This window comes from Betta splendens, chromosome 11, assembly GCF_900634795.4.
Source record: "Betta splendens chromosome 11, fBetSpl5.4, whole genome shotgun sequence".
In the NCBI taxonomy this organism is placed as follows: Eukaryota; Metazoa; Chordata; class Actinopteri; order Anabantiformes; family Osphronemidae; genus Betta; species Betta splendens.
In genome coordinates this window covers 14,383,105-14,406,393 of record NC_040891.2, presented here as the reverse complement: position 1 = coordinate 14,406,393, position 23,289 = coordinate 14,383,105, and the positions used below count along the sequence as shown (strand labels likewise).

Genomic DNA, 23,289 nt, shown 5'->3' with positions numbered 1-23,289 from the left:
CTTGTTATTGATGAGGGAGAATTTAATTCAACCAACTCGTTTGTCAACATGACACTGCCATTTAACAATGAACTCTCTCTCTCTCTCACACACACACACACACACACACACACACACACACACACACACACGCACACAGTACAATGATCTAATTCTGTCTTTGCTGCTGTCTTTTAGTGTTGAAAGGAATGTGTCCACTCATTCAGATAATTTAGATCATTTTATTTGAAGGTGGAAAACATAGTTTCACAAAATGTACCTTAATGTCGCGTCATGAAAGTGTAATTACAGGACTGTGAGCAGGAGACGCAGATGTGTGTGTGTGTGGGGGGGGTCATTATTGACCATTAATTAAGGAAGCGTTGACTCATGTAAGGAATGCTGGCGCTGCTCTGAATAGACCTGCAGTTTAGCTCCGTGTCCAGCTTCAGAAACAACAGGTTCACTTTGAAAGGTACGAGGCTGAATCTATTTCAGGTTCCTTTCACAGTGCTGTCTGTTCGTGTGTGTGCGTGTGTGTGTAACTGATCAGAAATCCACTATGGCCTATAAGCCCATGATGTCAGACAAAGCAACCACCACAGCAGGTTGCAGAGTAGTTATAAAAGGAAAGATATTACAGAAGGGAAAAAGAACATATTGCTATTGATGAGCCCCGCCGTGCGCCATATTCTTCACCTCTCCTTCAAATCCACACACACACCTCCCTCCCCTCCTGCGATGGACGCACAAAATACACTATATTCTACAAGAAATAATTGCTTTTGTCTGGAAGGAGTTTGGATCGGGGCTCCTCTGCGTTCGCCCTCTTCCAGAGAGGGGGGCTCTTGAGGGACAACTGGTCGCTTCTTTATTTGGTTTCTCCGCTCCCTCCTCCTCCTCCTGCTCCTTTTCTTTTTCCTCCCTCTCGTGCTCGTTGGACACACGGGTGTCATCTGTCAATGGGGAGTGGGCTTTTTGTAAAGGGGGGGGCCCTTTGTGATGTGACGTGTGTCATTGCATTGAGGACTTGAAACATTATAGAAGGTAACGGAAAAGCACAAGTACTTCAAGTAGAAGCATTAGTAGCTCTTACCGGTACCTGAGTACTAGTGGTACCTGTACAGAGAGCTGATAGCAGTAGAAGTTAGGATGGAGCATTATGCAAAAATAACTACTACCAGTAATAAATGCTGGTCTTGCATAGACGGTGCTTTATAAAGTATAAAGACCACAGTCACAGCGTTTGTGAGCATTTACTAATAATCAGTATCAATATTCAGAGGAAGAAGTATTGGAAGTTGTATTACTTAAAGACAGACTTATTGGGGTAGTAGTTATTTAATGGGGCACAGCAGCAATGTTAAAAATCTAAGGTACAATAGGATAATTCACTGGACTCAGATCAGTGGTAGTTAAAAAGAACTAGTCTCCCAACTGTGTTTCTAAACAGTAGAATTTACACAGTAACGCAGACCATGGCTCCGTTTGATCCCATGGATTAGATTCAGCTTCTCTTTCTTCCTCTGCATAGACATTAGCTGGCAAAGAGCCCGAGGCCTTTCCATATATGAGGACCATAATTGATCGATAACTTATTAACAGCCTGGTCCCACCTCCAGTATAAAGAGGGAGAGAGAGGCGCGTGAGCTTTGCTCGATTTTCTTTTATTGACTGCGATATTTAGCGCATAGATTTTTCTATTTAAAAAATCTATGTAGGCGATAATCTTGAGTGTAAATGCACAGCGCGGACTGAGGCGGTTCGTCTGACAGCGAGGCGCTGGAGAGAGAGGAGGAGCCGGGGCCGGAGCCGGAGCCGGTACCCATGGCTGGGAGGCACCTTTTCTCGGACTCACGCAACTACACCGCTCTCATCGACCCTTAATAGGACACGCAATTTAGATTCAGCTCAACTGACATTTAGCGCACACGCGCACGGAGCTCGCCCGAGCCCGGAGTAATTACTAATTTAACACCCGTGGCTATGCAGCCTTTGATTACTCACCTGTGTGTGGAAAAGAATACATTACTCGAGCTGCGAGTGACCTTGCGTGGGCGAGGCCCACGTAAATCTACATGAGAGGCAGCGAGAGATCCACTTGCTGAAATATACATCAAAGCCCCTCACTCCAGCACCAGCAGCCCTTTGACTCCACGTCCGCACATTGTGCAGAGGCGATCGATTTCTCAGAGGCCGGCGATGATGTGATTATTGGCTTCATTATAATGAAGTAATCAGAAGATCAATCGACTGGATCTGCGCTCGTCTTGTACGGGGTTGTAGTGGCCGAGAGATGAAGGAGACAAAGTGTGTGTACATTTCAGTATCTAGTATGTCAGCATCGACTCAAATCTATTTTGGAATTTTAGTCCCATATTTGCTTTTCTACAACATTAAGGTCAATTTTTACTGTATTTTACAACGCATCATCAAGAATCATCAGTGCTAATAACGGTCAAATGTGCTCAAAACAATAACTATTTGCTTTTGTCGGATAGAGGGAAACGGGACGTGTGTGTTTTTCTGCATATATGTGTGTGTGTGTGTGTGTGTGTGTGTGTGTGTGTGTGTGTGTGTGTGTGTGTGTGTGTGTGTGTGTGTGTGTGTGTGTGTGTGTGTCTTGGGGTGAGGGGTGTAGAGAAAGAAGGGGGATCCGGGTGGGAGGGAGAACGGGGGTCAAAAGGGGGGGTGGGTCGGTGTCTCTGCCTCCGGAGCGCGTGGCCGTGCCAGAGTGAGTTCAGGCTGCGCCGGGTCGGACCGAAACCACCGGGGTTCCCAAATTAAACCGAGGGGACGCAGAGCCGCGCGCACACACGCGGGAGACACGCGGAGAAGGACTGGGAGAGAGAGAGGGAGAGAGAGCGGCGGACGGCGGAGCAGAGCCGAAGAAAAGACACCACAGCGTAAAAAGAAACGGGTTCACTCTTTTCTGGCGCTCGCGTGCGCATCGACGAAGAAGAAGTCAGAGGACAGGTGCTCTTATTGATATGGATTTATTCATTTATCGATCTATTGATTCGGCTTTAATTGGGGCTTCGCGGTAGAGAAGGAGAAAGAAACAAGGAGGGAAGGAGAGGGAGGAGCGAAAGTCAGACCGGATCCTGCGCAGCCTTACTTTATTATTTTATTATTTCTAGCTTTTACCAAATAATGAATTTGCGTTTCTTCGTGGCGTCTCGTTGTGTGCGTGAACCAGCTACGAACCGAATCCTCACCGCAACCAAAAAAGCCGCAACTCCAGTCTGACGCGGACACTTCCAGCTCCTGCGTGGATTCACCGGTGGACAGCGTGTTTGAGACTTTTCGTGACAGTACATCAGACCCGCGTGTTTCAGCCCGAAGCAAAGCGGCGCCGACAGAGGACCAGGACCACGGAGCCGCCGCGATCTCTGCCCGCAGCTCGCGCTCAGTAAATGGAGTGTAATTGCATCAGCGGAGGCAGCTGACAGAGGAACAGCAGCCGCTTGCAATCGGAACCGAACCCACAGTCCACTGTCCAGTCGCGTCCAGCCCCGTCGGCCTGTTCGGATCCACGCTGGTCCAGTAGCTGCGTTCATCCTCCCAGAACCAGGCGTGAACGCGTGAGCCGAACTAGACGTCCGTCTGCTCGTCCCACATCTACAAATCCACGCACGGAGATGTGAATCCCGCAACTCGGGCCGAGTCCACGAAAAGCCCACGCACCGAGCCTTTCCGAACCATCCCAGCGTCCGAACCACGGCGTCCACAAACCTGGAAGGTGCACGAAGAAAGACCAAAGAAGCACAGCAGGACGACGGATAGGACGGAAGACAAGTGAGAGTACCGTAAAACCCACGGCCCCCAGGTCGACAGAGGACCATGTTTGTCCCCCTGCCGGTCCCCTTCGTCTTTCAGAGAACAGCGTCCGACTTCAGCGCCTGGAGACTCAAGTCCTCGCTGGCTCCGCGGTCCAGCCCCGGTAAGACGCCCGTCCGCGCCGCCGCCGTGCACCGACACGCACCGGCGGTACTGTCTGCTCCCACTTCATTGATTTTACACACAATATTTAGACATGTCCGTGGAAACAGGTCCACGTGAAATTCCACTATTAACTTAAGTTACCAAACAAGACATGTTTAGCTTAAACACACAAAATACAAGCTGCACTTTACCGATCAGCTATTTGGAAATTAAATTTGGATTTTAAATCATCTCCACTGATTATTGGATAATTGTCTTACCTTTAATATTAATGCAAACAGTAAAACTAAATTTTCACAATATAGGGAAAAAGTCCAGATAAAAATCTAAGAGCAAAGGTTCACATTTTATCATTACACATTTATGAAAAGTAGTTCCACTAGAAGACTCACCTCCTTCTACATCCAATGTAATAACATGTAAAACAACAGTGGAGCCATGAATTAAGGGGTCATTAGCATCCGTCACGTTTTCACACAGGCGCCGCTCTCCTCCTCATTTCTCCCCTTCTCATTCACGGAACTCCATCCATCTCAGCCTCCGTGCTGCCGGTGCCGCTCCTCGCAACTCTCCTCTCTGCTCCAGTCGTTCTGGCTCAGGTTAAGGGGGAATATTCACGGTCACCTATCGATCAGGGGTATTGATCTCTGACTGGGGCCACATTGGGAAAACAGGAGTACAGTGAAGTTGGCTGCGAGAGAAACTTTGGTTAAACGGCAGAAGAGAGGGCAATTACATAGTGACATATGGAAATTTAAATAGTAAAAAAAGCTGTTTTATCGTTGTACAAAGTACTAACTTATATTTTACAGTAGAATTGTAACAGTCGTGTAAGTAGTCTATTACTGAAGTGACTACAGAGTGTCTGTCAATCAATAGTTACTTACTATAATGACCTAGTGATGCCTTTATGGTTCGCTTTAATAACCCATTTTCACTATAAGATTGCTTAAGTGACTCTGATCAATAATGGCAGCACAGCATAACATACAGAGGTTTGGAGCCCTTGTCTGTAGTATTTGAACTGAGCTGTAGTATTACACGCCTCGTTGTTCTCTGTTCATGCGTAGGAAATATAGACTTTAATGTGTTAATAGGAAATGGCGCCTGATTAAATACAGCGTCGACTGAAGTTCACCAGCTCCCGATTCACCTGCAGGTTTGTCAAACTTTACATGGTGTCGTTCTCTACCTGCGCCGTGTGTGGGTGTGGGTGTGACAGTGTCCGTGGCCCCCGGCCCCCGGCCCACCACCTTTATTCATCCAAGCAGAAATTTCAAATGACAGATGGGCCAGATGTGCACGCGAGTCGCACGCAGGCATAATTCAGCCTTTCACCTTAAGTAGGTGTCAGGAGGAGAGGAACGCTTGAGCTTTTAATGAGCGCCGCTTCTGGCGCCTTTGACAGGCGACACGTAAGCACTGGCTTCTGATTGGGGGTGGGGTCACTTTCAGTTTGGGTCCTTCAAGAAATTAAAGTAAGACACATGATGAACAAGGACAAGACACGCAGGCAATGAGTCAAACATTAGAATGAATGAGTGAGTGTATGAATAATAAATGAATGGAAAGGTTAAAGTATCAGCAAATTGAGAACGAGAGAATTGAATTAATATGGTGATGGAGAAGAAGAGAGTGAATAAGTGAATGAATGAACAGATACATGGTTGGAGAAATGAATTAAAACAAAGGCACTGTACAGTCTGTTCATGTAATAAGTGAATGAAACGGCAGCAGGTCTCATCGTTCCTTCATGAAAGAATAAAGAGTTTATCAAATGAGTGGCTTTTGTACTTAAACATATTTTTATGATAACGACCCAGTAGAAATACGCTGAAGAGCAAAAGCCAACGCTCATCCTTCGTTTCCCCGTCTGTTTCTCCTTTCTTTTCGTTTTGTCTTTCATCCTCAATCTCTGGAGAGAAAGAAACTCACAATCCCCCGTTTCTCTGTGTCTCTCATTTCTGTGAAGTATTCACTCGACACGAAAGCCTTTTCAGTAAAATGCAAACTCTCTTCTCTTCTCTTCTCTCTCTCTCTCTCTTTCTATCTCGCTCCCTGTGGACAGAGAGTTTGTTGAATTGGATTTGCCTGGTGTGGTTTGGCTGGGCCCCATAAGCCACTTTAGCTAAGTCTGTTACCCACAATTCTGTCTGTCTCTGATCTGTGCCTTTGACAAACGTGTGCATGTGTGCATCTGGGCGACTGCCTGCATACTGCACCTGTGTGTGTGTGTGTGTGTGTGTGTGTGTGTGTGTGTGTGTGTGTGTGTGTGTGTGTGTGTGTGTGTGTGTGTGTGTGTAGATGGGATGTCAGGAGTGTAAGATGAGGTGAGCGAGGTTGATGGGAGGAGGAGGAGGGAGAGGTCCTAAACAGCAGACGTTAGCAGACAGTGGCTCTACAGTGGATCTAAACTGAGCGATTAGCTTTTTTTTCTTTTAGCTTGACTTTGGAACGTTCCAGTGTGGAGCCTGCCCGCCTCAGCTCAGCTGGGCCTCAGACACTTCACTACATGTGTTTTTATATATTTGCTTTCTGAGTGATGTGTAGAAATTGTGATTTGAAGATTGAAAACTGCTCCAGTCACTTTTCAGCAAGTTGCTCTGATTGAGGTTTTGCAAAAGCTGAATCTCCTAATTGAAATATTAATATTATGTATGATAATGGAATGGAATAAATCTGAGTCTATGCATAAATATAAGGTTCAGAGAAAACAAACAGAATTTGAATTTAAAATTTCACAATTTCAAAACTGTCCTGTGCAAAATGTATTTTCTCCTTGAACGCTGTCTTGTCTTCAAGTTATTAATGTGAGATCCACTGCTGAAAATCGAAGGCCCGTGGTTTCCTTCTCATTTTTAGCATCAGATCTTTGCCAAAAGGCTCAAACCCCTTCTTCTCTGTGCAGCTCAGAGATGTGGACAGTCCCTTCTGCTGAGGGCAGACAGGGTGGAGAGGGACCCGTCGCTGCCTCAGCTCCGCACCACAACAAAGAAATCTAAATGATCTGTTATATTGTCTATGCTTTTGTAAAACCCCACAGGACCATCGTGGCAAAAAGCAAACTGAGAGTTGTCAAATGCGTAGAAACAAGCAGGTGTGTAGCTTGAAAGATGCCGGTTCTTCTTATTCTTTCTACTTTGTTAAACACAGGAGTAAAAGCTGCATAAACAAATATGATACGATTAAAAATGCAACAAATAAAACATGCACATCAAAAAAGATTCAAGAGTCTTCAGACCAGAAATCACGATTAGAATCTCAACAACGTTGTAATGAATAGTGAAAGGAAAAGCGGATGCAGCGGAGGTTTTCTTTCCTGTTTTATTTTATTGTTTAACAATGGTGCACAGAAAGTTTTACTGCAGAGTTCAAAGCACAAACCTTCAGCCCACACACACGCGGTGCTCCGTGCTGCTCGATAACTACCTCACTCACACCCAGGATCTTCACCTCGCAGTGCCCAGGAGGGGGTTCTGGTGTCTGGGCCACACCAAACCGGGCCCCTATGCCAGCATTAATTGGCTTTTGGTGTATATGTGTGTATGTGTGTGTGTGTGTGTGTGTGTGTGTTTATATGTGTGTGTATATGTGTGTATATGTGTGTGTGTGTGTGTGTGTTTATATGTGTGTTTATATGTGTGTGTGTGTGTGTGTGTGTGTGTGTGTGTGTGTGTTTATATGTGTGTGTGTGTGTGTGTATGTGTGTGTATGTGTGTTTATGTGTGTGTATATGTGTGTATGTGTGTATATGTGTGGACGTGTGTATGAAGGCAAGCGTATGTGTAACACAGAGTCTACTCGTGTTGTGAATGGATTTCCTGTTCACTGCATATAAAGAGATACAAAATATATGTTTTGTATTTTTGTGTGTGTTTAGGACATTTACTTAAAGGACTTTATGGTGTCAGAAAAGCTCAAATGTTTTATTAATTTTATTAATGCCTCAGTTTTAAATTTCTATTATGGGGATTTGCAGTTGATACAGGAATGACACTGACTAGACCCACAAATTAGACAAGGAACAGACCCCCCCCCCAAAAAAAAAAAACAAAAAAACGAGCCGTCCGGCTGATCAGACTCACTCGGAGCCACACAAGCTCTTCATCCGCAGGCCTGAGAGGAGGAGAGCCTACCTGAACAGACAGGAGGCTGGATCCGCACAAACAAGAGGCGGAGTCCAAGCGTTCACAGGGACAGCGATGAACCCCAGCCGTCCACAGCGAACCCACGTAGAACATGTGGTCCAGAGGCCGAGTGGAGACGAGACCGACGCCAGATAGAGGCGCGGCTTTAACAGATTCAAGATTTCTGCCTGTGTGAATGTGTAGCTGAGTGTGAGTTCTGCGCGCCTGTGTTTGAGAAGGTAGACGATTCAATAATTGCACGTTCAGGTCAGTTATGGATCTTTCCTGCGTGTGTGGTTTATCTGAAAACCACAAGCAGCTCATAGCTGCCCATTGTGTGAGTGGTTTTAACCTTCCACCACTATTGATCAGCCACATTGACTACTCTCCTGCCACCGCAGTTGTGTCTGTGCCGTTGTAACATGTGTCTATGTGGGAGACTTTGCGTGTGTAAATGTGTGTGATGATGACAAACGATTGCTGTGGGTGTGTAGGAATGTGTGTTTTATGGGAGCACTCGCTCCCGCGTGCGAGTGTGTGTTTGTGTATGGATCAGATTTTAAAAGGGGCAACGTTCTTGGTGAGTCCCGGTGCTAACGTGATTGCGAATGACAAAGCGTCCAGGCGGGTTTGTTAGCTCCATAATGGGGAATCAATAGACACAACACAGATGTCAATACAACATGCTTTATTGCGTTAAGCTGCCTCACCCCCACCGTGGGCTCCACACACACACACACACACACACACACACACACACACACACACACACACACACACACACACACACACACACACACACACACACTCTCTATACAAGGAAGTATCTGCTCTGCCTTTGAATCCTACAGGTTCTCTACATGATGACGGCAGAACCTTCACATTCACTGTAGCCATTGCGTAACTTCATGGAACCCCCACATGGACCTGAACACATCACCCCCCCCCCATGCCAGCTACTGTACTGTAGCCACTCGTATGTGACTTTGTAGATGAGCTTTTAGGAAGTTTCCAAGTTCATTGCCACCAAATCATGATTTTCACACTCTACACGTCTGAACCTGACATTCACACGTGCTACGCAGCAGAGAACACACTCAGACCGTTTCTCATTTCACACCGTGGACACTACCCGCTGTGCAGATATGAGATGGAAGCGTGGTCACCTGAACTCTGCTTCCCCTCTGCAGCTGTCCATGTGTCGGTCCATCTAACCAGCTCAAACTGTCATTGTTACCGTGGAAACATTCATAGGCCATTACACACACTTATAGGAGGAAAGGTATCGGGTAAACACGGCCCTCCTGCCACATACACACCGACATACACATGCATCCTCCATCGGACAGTCATCTCCGTCATCTGCTCTTAATGGTCACAAAGGCCATTAAGGGCTAAATTGGCTGTACTCAGGCTATATTTGACTGCCCTCCGTGTCTCGTTCTCTTTGGGTATGTAATCGCCAATCATATGTTTCCGCTACGTCTGCGTCCAAACATGAGCGCCCACGTCCCTGTTCCCGGTGTGTGTAAAATTGTTCTTTCCGATAGCTTGTGTGTCTGTATATAAAGTCCAGTGTCAATTTTACACCCCTGCTAAATAATGAATGGCGGGCACAGCAGGGGACCTTTTTTTAGGTTTAACACCAATGCACAGCCATAATCGAATGCACTCAGCATGCGCTGCCCCTTTGTCGTCGATAGGCTTTCTCCTCAGCGCACATAAATGCCATAAAACACGCGGCTCCCATTCATTTGTCTCACAGCTCACATTCCTTTTCTCCACGCTTCTCTACATCCCCCTTTCACTACCGCCGCTCTCTAATTCCCCGCCTCGGTCCAGCTCTCCACCGGGTGTGTCCGAGCGGGAGAAAGGACGGACAACATGAGGGTGCGAGAAAGAAAGACCCAGAGGCTGTTTCAGTGATTAGCGGCAGGTCTGAGGTCAGAGCTGCTGTTCACCCGCTAATTAAGCAGAATAATTAGGTGTCACAGGAATCAGTGGTGTGTGTGTCAGTGTGAGGTTGTTCCTTTTTGTTTGGAGTCTGGTTTGAACCTCCTGCAAGTGCTTATATTTCATGAAGGTGACTGGGGAAAAATATTTCATTAAGTTTGTTTTGTAGCAAGTTCCAAAGATTGCTTAGTTCATGAATACTTTTAAAAGTTAAAGGTCAGACAGAACCTGTTTAAAGAAAGAGACAAGAAACCAGAGAATAAACGCCTGGATTTATAGGTAAATTGTTATTATGGATCAAAACTTTAAAGTTTTCACAGCTGTAAATAAAAAGTGATACCCATTTTAAGCTGTTAATCTACATACAGATCAGCACCACTCTGGATTCCTTCATATACCGTATATCAATAACATCATCAGAACTGTTCATGTCAGTGTTTTATTATTATTGGTAGAAACCTTTAATGTGTGTGTGTGTGTGTGTGTGTGTGTGTGTGTGTGTGTGTGTGTGTGTGTGTGTGTGTGTGTGTGTGTGTGTGTGTGTGTGTGTGTGTGTGTACATCTGTTAGCTAGTGTGTTTCACTGCCTGCTGCTGCTGTGTGTGAAGCCCAAGCGCTGCTCTTTTGTGCAACCTGAAGGCAGTGATCTTGTTTCCCTGCTTGCATGAATAGAGAGAACAGGGCTTAGGAAAGGCTTGTGTCCTGCTTTACAGGTCTCTGACATAATGAAGCCAGCCGGCGTGTGATCTCTCACAAAACCTTTGTGTGGAAGTGGGAGTAAGTTCGTCTTGATGCACGCTTCTGTTATCTGAAAGCTATAGGACGTCTTCCTAAGGGATTAAAATGACAAGGCTGTGTGTGTGTGTGTGTGTGTGTGTGTGTGTGTGTGTGTGTGTGTGTGTGTGTGTGTGTGTGTGTGTGTGTGTGCGCGTGTGTGTCCATGCGTGTGTGTGTGTGTGTGTGTGTGTTTGTGTGTGTGTGTGTGTGTGTGTGTGTGTGTGTGTGTGTGTCCATGCGTGTGTGTGTCCGTGTGTGTGTGTGTCCATGCGTGTGTCCGTGCGTGTACTGCAGTGCTCCTTCCTGTCTGACTGTTTGCATGTTTATGTGCGCCGCTCTAATGTAATCTCTGTGTTTGCAGCGCCGCAGGGACGTTTTATGCTCACCAACATAGTTTGTATCGAATAAACGGCGCACAGCGAGCCGACGCGTCTGCTGGTGCAGCCTTTTGCATGTCTGTGAGTGTGTGTGTGTTCCTCAGCAATACAAGTCCCAACAGCCAACAATGCGCGCCTTCCCGCTGCTGGTACATTTCGCTAATAAAGTTGCATGACAAAAGTGGGGTTGGCTGGATTGGACTGCGCCTCTTTGTCTCCTCCCCCCTCCCTCCCCCCTCCTCCTCCCGTCCGTCCCTCCTCCTTGCTGGTGGTCAGCGCTGGTTTTGGGGGGAACGGGAGATTTAGATTCCCCCCAATTTAATTTAGTGGACAGGAGTTATGGTAATGACCATGGGGCAGGAGAAGGGGCGTACGAGGAGAGGGGAAGATGGATAGGACGGAGCAGTGGGGGTCTGTGTTTACCTCAGGAACACACGTCCTTCCGTCCGTCCTCCCCCGACCCCCCTCGCTTTAGCCTGTCTTATTGAGGGACCAGCGGTGACTGTGAAGGGTTTTTAGTGAAAAACGCAATATCATGCAGGATGGAAAGGGGGGTTATGTATGCACAGAGACAGAAGTAAAGTGACAACAATAGAGACTGGTGAGCGGAGGGAGGGGTGGGGGTGGGGGGTGGACAGGCGCTGGGTCCGGCCCTTTTTAATAAATCTGAGTGCTCTGGTTAGTGCTTCAATCTGCTGTACTCAACTAACCCCTACCCACATCCTACACAAACACACACACTTTCACATACATCCATGCACTTACTCTCTGTGACTCATTTTCACCCACATATGCTGTCGCCTGACAACAAACTCAAGGGCTTTTAGAAGGTGTTTCCATCAGACTCGACCACTGCACCGCTCCTAATTGTCCATCCCACCAGACACTGGACAAATAAATGCTCTAATCTTTGCTTTAATATTAGTTCACATATATTATCTACCTGATGCCGGCGTTTCCTTCACAAAGGAATCCAGTTTGAACGTTTTTGTCTTGACTTTGTTGTTTGCAGGTGTAATTTTCTTATTCAGCAGAGATAAGTGGCCTGGTAAAGATGTCACACTGGGACAGCTCCAGCAGCTACAGCCAAGTGTAATGGCTGAAAACGTTTCACCTATCGAAAGCATGGACAGTAAACATCAGGTTGTGATCTCAGCCACTCAGATGGAAGGAGCAGAGGCCTTCACTCGTACCACTGTTTACCAATCATGAAGATTGGAGCCACCGCGGCCGTGGAGTCTTTGATGATACGTTGTCTGTAGTGTTTTCAGGCTCTTGGGACTAGAAACTCTCTTGTTGGAGTTATTCCTGTTTTTCTTGACTCATTTGAGATTTATAAATTTAAAGGCAGTTGTTCATGTCTTTGTTGTGGAGTTGTTGGATGTTGGAGCTATACAAAAACTATTTCCTAACTGAATCATGATAAACTGTGTAATTAGAGTCTTTCACTCTTTTATATTGTACAGTGTCAAAGTATGCAAAAGAAAAACTGCTCTAATGGTTTGAGCAGCTTAGACATTATTGACAGCACGTATTGAAATACTTGCATCCATATATCGCTAACTATAGAAAACACAAGAGAAAGTGGCTGCTGGTTTGAAGGTTACCTAGCAACCAAAAGGTTACTGGTTCAATGTGGGCTGCTGACATTCTACTGATACTTTAAGCTGCTAAACTGCATCCAAACAGGGGCACCTGACCTGCAGGAGAGCCTGGTTCTCTGCTGTGGGTCTGCAGAAACTGGCGCAGGAGAATTGTCAGAGCGGATCACATCCAGAGCAGGAGTTGGAAGCTAGTGTTTATCAGGCGCTCTACATGATTTAAAGCACTTTAGTCAGACTGTGAAGTTGCGACATATCCCCCTTAGACTCACAGAGGCCAGACATGCTCACGAGCAGTTTTGAACACATAATCGTCTTCACACTCTGTGGCTCCAATCTCTCTCACATAGAGTGCACACACATTTACCACATCAGATAACGCAGAAAAAACAGCTTTTTCTTTAGCCTTTTCTCTTCTCCCAGCGCTCTACCTTATCACTGCCCCCTCCCTTATTCCTTTTTATCCTCTTTTATTATCCTCTGCTTTTTTTCTTCAGAGGAGGAGTGTTCAGTGCAGAAATGAAATTAATCTGTTGTACTACACCCCTGCTTCCTCCCTCCTCCTCCTCTTCCTCTTCTTCCTCCCGCATCTCAATCTCATTCTGTCTTTGCTCTGTAGGGAGGATTGGACTCGTCACTTTAACCTCTTCATATTGGATATGAATCTGTTAGCCTGCCTGTCTCTCCCTCTAACACTCCCTGCCTCAATCCACATAGTTCACACACACACAGGGAAGTGCATGTACACAAACACACACACACACACACACACAGAAGGCACTGTAACATTTATTTACGCACATGCACACACGAGCTGTGGTGAGTGTAATCATGCACAGACACTGTACTCACACCCACTTCATTCCAAACTGGTATCTAAACAATTCCAATCACACACACACACACACACACGCTGACGTCTCTGACAAACCGTCCTCCGATGGGTTTCTGCCAGTGCTTCAATCAAAGCCGTTGATATGAATCTGGGCTGTTCTATCCACGCTGGCAGCGGCAGCAATATACTGCTGTACTTTTTAGCAGTTACAGATCTTTCATCAAGGCCTGCGCCTGGAAAATGGCTGTTTACAGCTGCCCCCACCCCTGTTTTACTCCTGCCACTTCTACATAGAGACGGGCGATATTGCCAGATTCCAGCTTCAGCCTTGGCTGAACCACCCAGCCTTATTAGTGGGGATATGGAATGAATGAGAGAGGTTTCATAGCTCATATAAAGAAGGAAGGGTTGGGAGGCAGAAATGGGGGGAACGACTGAGGTTCTCCTTAATGGTTCCCCCCAGGGGCTTCAGCCGCCATGCGAGCTGGTGCAGCCACATGCAGTCGTTGCAGTGAAATGGGACAGGTGAAGATGCTCTCCCTCCGCCTCTCTAAAGAGTGGTATGAATATGGTAAATCCGCTGTCCGCTTGGCGGCATGATTCTCTCCCAGAAAATGGCCCTGTTTCTGTGTCCCTCGGGGGTGAAAGCTAAGGAGATTCTGCATTTAGGCCCAGCACTCACTGCCTTTCTGCTCTCTGGGGGTTTAAAAGGGCCCAGCCTGTCCCAATCCTCTATCTATCTCACCGCCGCAGCCGCAGTGATACAACACAGCGGCTCAGCTTAAACATGGTGGCTGGAGCTGCGCGCCTATCGCTATCAGGATGCGTGGCGTTTACACTCCCTCCTCCCGCACACACATGCGCCGCGGCTCCATCCGTGTCAGCGTCTCGCTTCCTGAGCGAGGTACATTTAGCTAGCGCTCGCCCGAGGCGCTGAAGGATCACCGATGACCATCGTCGCGTTGTGTTACACACTTGCACGCACACACAAAGGCGCACACAGCACACAGGGTGTTTGGTGCTAGCAGTGTGGTTGGGGTCAGCTAACTCAGTCTGTAACTGAAAAGACACCATCACAAAGCAAAATATGTCGGCTTAGGATGGATTCTGGTGGTTTGTTGGATTTTAGAATTCGACCCCTCCACACAAGAATTACAATCAACATTAAATTAACCATATTTGTTGTTAGCCGAGAGAAGTTCAAATCTTTTACCTCAGTGTCTTCATTAGGCATCAAATGAACCATTTAAATATATTCAATAAGCCAGTGAAATCCTATTAGCCTCATCCTGCTCAGTATTCAGTTTCACTAAAGAGACCAGCTGATGTGCGTGTGATGAATGAGGCTCTTTTACAAAGACAAAATATAGTAACTCAGGTTTTTTGGCCGAAAACCGTGTAAGTTCAAATTAATTGCAACACAGCCTTTAACACCTGAAAAATGTGTTCAATAACCACAGTCCCAAAAGATATAAACTCATTACATCATGAAATTGCCGTTAAATTGATAAATTTCCCCGTTCTCCAAGGAGGTGATTACGTTTTTCATGCAATATATAACTTGCGTGTAAATCTTAATCACCTGGGCTTGTAAAATTAATCATTTATTAGGGTCAGGCTGTGGAGAGAATGAAATTTGGTATATTGCCCAAGGACACATGACCCAAAGACACAATCAATACAGTGACCTCTCGGCCGAGGGACAGTTTCACTAATAATCTGACAAATTCTAGTGGAGGCTGCAGGGTAACATTACATGGAAAGCTGCTGCCAAGGATGCGCTTTTTATTGTGCTGTAAAGTCATATGAATATTTACAGTATATGTGGAGAGGAAGGTTTTCAGGCGAGTGGTGGCTGAAACAAATTACTGTAAGCTTATGTGATCAAATGTGTAATTACTGAGTACCGCTTTCAGCCCATATGAGTAAAGTCGTCACAGCAGTGTGCACAAATGTTAGCATTTGAAATTAAATGTGATCAAATATTGATGCAGATGTCCTCAACGTGTGCATTCATGTGAGTTGTGCTCGCGATAGAGTGCGACTAAGTGTGCCTTTCTGTGTGTGACCAAATGTTATTGTCCTTCAGCTGTGGCACATGTGAGTCTAAGTGTGTTTGCATAGTGCATCTGCCTGTCTCCCCCTTCCTGCCGGTGGGAGGGGGCCGCGGGGTTCGGGCACCCCGTGTCATCCGTTGCCCCCTCCTCATCTCCTTTGTCTGCTCGTCAGTTAGGAGCGGTCTGTGCGGGACCCGCGGATGCAGGGGGTTGACCTTTACCTCTGACCTGCTGACCCCACCCCTCCCCTCTGCAGCGCCCCAGTGATTCATATGCAAGCGGCCGTCACTCGTCTATTCTTCTCTTTCATCTGTCCACGCCTGGCCAGGCTGTTGTGTCACGTCTCAAGTTCAAGTCCTGGGACGACCCGGGCCGTCCAGGGCCAGGCAGGGCCACAGCAGACCTGACCAGGAGAGCAGCAGGGGACCGGGAGGCGAGGGGGGAGGGAGGAGGGGGCCGGTGCATGGCTGCTCATGGGTCAAGGTGGGTGGGGTGTGGGTCAGGTAGCCAGACGGGTGCACAGACGGTGGACTTGACATTGAAGGGATGAGTGGATTAACAGGATTGGGAGACTCATTAAGTTTAAATGTATTTGGTTTTGTATGGAAGGCTTTGAATCTCTTAGTGTTGGGCAAAGTATTCATTCATGGGTCATAAGTGTGTTAGAAACTAATGAGGTTTGTTGCTGTTTGCCCAAAGTGCAGGAACTAAATGAATGTTTTGTGAGTTTGGAGCTCAAAGTTAATTCTCTGCTGACTCTTACATTTTTTCATTAGAGGACTAATTTATTGTTTTCGTTGGTTGGCAGACACATCTTATAATACTGGATATATATATATATATATATATATATATATTTATATATATTATATAGATATATATATATATATATATATATATATATTTATAATATATAAAGGTTTACAGGAGCATGGAAACAAACATCTACACACGTTGCCCTTCAATTTGTACGTGGAGAGGTGAATGAATGCAATGAATGAGCCTTCTACTGACAATAAGCAAGCTTTCATTAAACTAAAAAATACCTCCATTGTCGCGGCGCAGCACTGTTACCCTGCAGAGGACACTCTGAGATGAATAACCACCCACTCAGCACAAAATAATAAAAAATATCTTTGTGCCCCGCACATTCCACGCACATTATCGTTAGAAAACATACAAATATGTTGTTTTTTGTTTTGCCTTTTTCTTCATGGGAAAGTAACATTCCTTGAGGAGATGCAGAGCCTCACAAAGTCCAAGGATGCGTTAAGTGGGAAACCAATTTTTTCAGGCATCTGACATTTAACCCGCTGCTTGTGTTTGTGGCATTCTTGCTGATAATGGGCTAGAGTTTGTTTTGAAAGCATCCCAATTGACAGTTGATTGAGCTGGCCTGAAGGTTATCCAGCAAATGGAGAACGACGTTTGGCCTCTCCGAGCTGGTAATGCTCGTTCTGAGCCGGACGCGTCACCGGCCGACTGGCCACGAGTCTGGGCCTGCGTGCGACTAAGTTAAATTCACTTTTATTACCAAAGTGAAAGTTTAGCTTTCCATGGAAATATTCTGACTGTGGATCGCAGCAGCTGACATCTGACATTTTGATCTTGAAGTTTTCTTTTGCTTAGAACTGTATTAAAACATGCAGTAAAACGCGATTATAACTGAACACTGATCACTGAGACTGAACACGTGACATGAATGTAAAATTCAAAACTTTGTTAGTATGTGTCCAGCATGTTGCCTTGACCCACATTCAGTCTCACTGAAAGGAGAAAAATCAAGGAGGGATCTGCTGAAAAGCAGCCTGTGATTAAAAAAGACCTTTAGCATGTGTGAAATCTATATCATCATCTGATTTTCTCTACATGAGCCTTAAAATACCTGGAATCAATAGCTCGTTCACATACCGAAAATGAATAGTGGAAATGTGTCAAATACGCAGGAGTTTTAGTTGAAAAGTCATGTTTCTCACTTTTTGTAAATATCTGCCTTTTCAATAGTTTTGTGCTTTTTATGTTGTTGTTCTCTGTGTGTGTGTGTGTGTGTGTGTGTGTGTGTGTGTGTGTGTGTGTGTGTGTGTGTGTGTGTGTGTGTGTGTGTGTGTGTGTGCGATACATGCAGCCTGGTCATTTAAACTGTCTGGAGCATGTGAAGAAACAAAACATTTGCACTTTTATCCACCGAAATCCAAAGAACTGGGTTTTTACTTGTTTCAAGTGAAAACCTATTTATCCATTAAAGTTAACACCTGATATTACAATTTTGGAGAAACTGACAGAAAGTGACTGAATTTTTTTGTCACATCAGAATTTTTGCTCGCCATCGGGCCGACAGCTGCATACAACCTTTCATTGACGGCAACTGCCACTTTCTTCTTCTGTTGAGTGGTCAAATCACTATGTTCCAACTTGCCGGTATTCTGCCTTCTGTTTTCACCTTCATACTGATCACACAGAACGTATAATATTCTCTTGAATGTATGTCTAGAATGAAATACCTCTTGGCTGGAACATGATTCAATGGTTCCAGCTTATCAGAGGAGCAGGAGGGTGTGTTTTCTGCTCATGGCAGCCTCCTCACTTCACTCACCGTTACCCAGCATCAAATGCATCAGAAATATTGGTCACCAGCGGTTACTCAGGCTTAATAACCTTCTGAAAAACAGGTAAAATTCGATAAGAGCTCTGCTGCAGCCGTGGTTGAAGGTAGGACAGAGTGAGACGGCTCAATGGGCTCGTGATCTAGGAAAAAAGTGGTTCAAAAGAATAATCATCAAATAGTGTTTTTCACTCGGATAATGTTGTAATAGGACATATTACAAAAATTTCAAAAATTACTTTCATATCTCAGCACACGCACATAGATTAGTTAACAAAGTTCATATTGTATAAAGTTGAAATGGCCCCAACACACATTTCACATTTCACAGAATCCTCCACACCTGCCTCCACACTGTTCCCTCCACTTCCCCTTCCCTCAGGACAAAAACGAGGAAAAGGAAAAATGGGGAGTGAGAGAGCGATGGTGGATGGGTTTGGTGAAAGGACAGAGAGCATTGGTCAGAGAAGAAAGAAATGGGGAAAGGATGGACAGAGAGAGAGATACATCAGAGACAGAGAGATAGCTTTAAGAAAAAAGGAAAGGAGGTGAAGATGAGTACTAAGAGTGGGAGAGAGAGGGGGAGAGAAAAGGGGAGAGAGGGCGGGCAGGCGACAGACAGACAGTAAGGCATTAAAATTCATGGCCTTTTTTATTTTCCGTGCTGAAAATCAATACTGTCTACTATGGATGAGGTGAGATGTGGACAACAGAGGTTGCTGGCCAAAGCAGGGGGAGGGAGGGAGGAGAGAGAGAGAGAGAGAGAGAGAGAGAGAGAAGGGTGTCGTCAATATTAGCAGTGACACAACCACTGCAGGCCAAGGTAGGGTTGGAGGAGAGAGAGAGAGGGAGAGAGAGGCGTTGGGGGATGGGTGGAGTATATATGTATACGTGTGTGTGTGTGTGTGGTGGAGCAGGGGGTGGGGTAGGGTTCATTAAGTCTGACCAGCAGAGCTTTTGGCCACCGCAGCAGCAGCAGCAGCAGCAGGCCTTTTGTCCAAGCGTCCGGACACAGACACACGCCCAGATGGATGGACTGATGGATATTACCCCTCATTCCCATTATAATTTACAGCCCCCTCACAAGCTCCATCATTTAGCCCATGGTGTGTTTGACTAATGTCTGGCAGATGTTCTAACGCTACACGCCAACTATTGTGGCAGGTCTGAGGTCAGTTCACTTGTAATTCAGGAAATGGAGATTCTTCAGCGCTCAGAACCTATAAATCTTGTCCCATGAAAAGGCTCGTCCCTTCCAGGCTCTGCGCTTATTACATTAGTCTCATTTTGCACTTGCACCGCATGCAGAGGCCACGTTTGGCACATGTCAACCTTCAGGACGGTTCTGAGGGCTGCGCGCCGGCCCTTTAAGTACATGCAGCTCAGGGGTCATTCAGGTTCGCTCTAAATATGTTTGTGCAGGATCCAAAGTAATTAAAGTTCAGATATTAATTATGGACCAGCTCGTCACATTACGCTGTCACCATCTACTCAGTGTGAGACAGGCTTCTGCTAAATAGTGACTTCTACCGATCGGGGAGAAGTCATGAATACGTTTAAGTTTTTTGAACATCCGCTCTCTGAAAAGTACCGAATGTCAAGAATGTTAGCGAACAAAGAGTGGATTATTTGACAGTTCTTTTAATGTCAAAGCAGATATTTTCATGTAATAATAGAAACTAAGAACTAAACCTAACTTTGACATGTGCTGCTTGTTTAATTTGCAACCGTCAGTCACTTATTGTGGTAACTGTTCTGACCCAGCTGTAGTTTCCACCTCACGGTACCAGTGGGACCGACCTCCCGGCTCTTTGGGTCCTCCACTGGGTGAATGTCTCTGCTTCTGATACCACGAGCTGAAGGTCCTGTTGTGTAACATTCATGCAGGGTCTACCTGCTCCAGTACAATGAGGGGGCGTAAATTACTAAGAGCAAGTCAGGGTGAGTGGCGTTACTGTACAGAGGAACCATTACATCACTTCCCTGACGCCCTGTTGTGAGCAGGACTCTCCATTTGTGGTACAAGTTCAGATTCAGCTGGGTGGTTGTCAGGGGCCGCGTCTAGATTTCCTGTGATTGTTTTCTGGCAGTAAATTATTCATGTTACCTTAGAAAAACTTAAAAATTTCTTTTCAGTTCAATGTGGATATGCTGTGAATTTTCTGGCAGTGCAGCATCTCACACGTCAAGATAAAACTCTGCTTCCTATCAGTGAGAGACAGACAGGACAGAGACTCCCACCAAAGACTGAATATTTTGACACAGATGCTGATGTGACAGTTGCCACTATCAGTGCAGCAACTTGTAAATATAACGCCAAAATAAAAGTTGATAAAACATCTGTAATAATCTGTAGCTCTTGCCTGCAGCTGTTAAAATCGTCTCCTCGGAGTCTCCCGAGATGTTTATATATGAAGTTTAATATGACGTTGTGGTAATTCAGTGCTTGTCTAAGTTGGTTTTGAACTTGCTGCATCTTGTCATCCATCAAATGCCTGTTGGCACCAAACCATCCCACAGGCCGCTGTCTCTTCTCCTCTGTACACACAGACTGTTCCTGGAGACCCAGGGCTAGTGGTTACTATGGGGATAAGGGGAGAGAGAGAGTCGGGGCGAGTGAGGTAGAGAGAGGCAGGCCATGGTTTTGAGGTGTAAAGCGTCATAAATAATGGAGGCTGCACCTCACATTGAAATGCAAAGGCTGGAGCTCGGGCCTGAGCAGAGGTAATGCTGGCTTTTTGAAATTTATTTTTCATAAGTGTGATCCCCCAGCCCCCTCAATCACATACACACACACACCTTATGAGCGAAGCAACTCTTCACCCCCACACTTCCCATCCCATATAGAAAACATACTTTAACATACGGTTGCATTCCGAATTTCATCAAGTCTGTCAGAATAGATTGTATTTATTAAATTCAGTCATTCATCAACCGCACGTCAGACGCAATATCAAAGCGAGGCTAGTTACGAAGGCATCCTCATATCGATATATCAGGTTTTCATCTTTTTCCTCAGTGAAATGAAAATATGGTAATAGCATATCTGCATATCATTTATGTGGGGCAGGTTTTAAAAGCTGCAGAGTTTATTTAAAGTTTTTGAATAAATTCTAGTTTGTATTCGTTGCATCAAGATTTTTACACTTTTGATCAAACCTCAACTCTGAGAGCAAGAAGGAGAAAAATGGGAGCAAGAGCAGAAGAGCAGAGACTGTATGTGCATTAATGTATACTAGCGTGTGTGTGTGTGTGTGTTTGTGTGTCTGCTTTGTGTTGCACTGTGTCCAGAGCAAGATGCCAATGTCAGCTGAAAAAAAAGAAGCCAGAATATGGATGAGACTCCTAACTATATATGACTGACTGTGGCCACTCGTATGTAGCGTGTGTGTGTGTGTGTGTGTGTGTGTGTGTGTGTGTGTGTGTGTGTGTGTGTGTGTGTGTGTGTGTGTGTGTGTGGGCAGACTCAAGGAAAGGAAGATATGACCACCACAGTGGTTTTCCTGCACCATTTTTTACACCTGCACCCTGTTATCATTTGGAGTCATGTTTGTAAAGGACTGTGACCATTGGAGCGTGTAGATATGGTTTACACAAATACATCATCCCTGATTATACGTTAGAGCGGATCCGTCACCTTTTTAACTACAAAGCAGAATCAAATGCTCAATTTTCATTTTATTTTTTCAGTGATGTTTACACTTCAAACAAAGATTATATTTGCTTTATTAGATTTTATAACAACTCAGTACAAACACACCATTAATCCAAATGTTATTATAACTGGTTCAGTCATGTATTAAATATGAAGTTGGAATTGAAAAACTTCTTTCAACCCTTTATTCCAATTAATCTGAGTTTTGACAACCAGAAAAACAGATCAACACAAATTTAAAGTGGCACGAGGTTCAAACACTCACAGTAAAGCTCAGCTTCCATTGTTCACGGTGAGCAATGCTTTAAATGGGTAAAAAAATTGACCATTCAGCACCTGAAGGTCTGAAACGAGTTAACACACAGCGTGACTTAAACATGACGACAAAACTTCTCCACAATAACCTTCATTTGATTTAATGCCTCTTTTAGTCAAATGTGTCAGTTTCTCTGTTTGATTCTAAAACGATGTGAATGACAACATTCTGAGAAATCTATCTGCAAGTTGAAACCTTTTATTATCATCATTATTTCACTGGTTCTGTCTAGTGAATCTTTTTTTTTTAACTGACAAGACTCAATGTGATGAACAGCGTTGCCAGTTTGTTGAACACATAATCAGCCACAAAATGAATCAGGGCAGGCAGCGCTTGCAGTACGTTGCAGCATAATTCATTTGCAAAAGAGTGATCTGGTGCTAAGACACGTTAAACGGAGACATTTGACTTTGACACGTGCACTTTCTGTAAGTGAAATGATTGTAAGTCTGATGCATTCCTTGTCTTTACATTGTGATTTCACCAATCTAAAGATGACCTGAAGGAGGCTCCTCTCACTTGTTGTGACTTCAACCAGTGCTGTAATTTCCAGCTGTCGTGGTTCTGCCTGTCCACCATCAGCATTAAGAAGCTTTCAGAGAGGTGCAGGACTATTCTGTATAATCAACATAGCAATCAGCACCACTCCTGCCCCGACACACACACACACACACACACACACACACACACACACACACACACACACACACACACACACACACACACACACACACAGCGCCGTGGACAGCTGGCGTCAGGCCAGAGCATCAATAAAGACAGTGTGAGTTTGAGAGCCATTTAAGGGCCATTTCGCCCCAGACCTACAATCCTCCATACTGCTCACTACAGCACCTTGGTGACCATCAGAGTGACCCTGAGGAAGGAGACGTGGAGGGAGGGAAAGCTGAGGAGTAGCCACAAGGAGTGGACCGGTGAAAGTGATGACAAATACCAAAAAAGAGTTAATCGGACCACGTCAGAGGCCGTTTGAGCTGCTTTAACTCACAGTGAATCAAGTGAAAGCAATGCAGTTTGGCTAAAATCTAAATAGTAAATTTTCATTGAT

The 23,289-nt window shown here is 45.3% G+C and overlaps 1 protein-coding gene across 11 annotated transcripts in view; it reads left to right on the top strand.

Moving 5' to 3' along the window:
* LOC114865625 (POU domain, class 2, transcription factor 2) overlaps positions 1–23,289 on the top strand; it is a 63,029-nt gene that overhangs the window by 9,269 nt on the left and 30,471 nt on the right. For 3 of the 11 annotated variants that reach the window (XM_029166904.3, XM_055512866.1, XM_029166905.3), the window contains exon 1: positions 2,699–3,922. The exons of 4 other annotated variants lie outside the window; for them this stretch is intronic. In XM_029166904.3, coding sequence (XP_029022737.1) covers positions 3,823–3,922 — 100 coding nt within the window. In that variant the 5' untranslated portion in view covers positions 2,699–3,822. Of the gene's footprint in view, positions 1–2,697; positions 3,923–23,289 lie in introns of those variants that run through there. 4 more of the 11 variants (XM_029166908.3, XM_029166909.3, XM_055512865.1 and 1 more) reach the window with 2 other exon arrangements.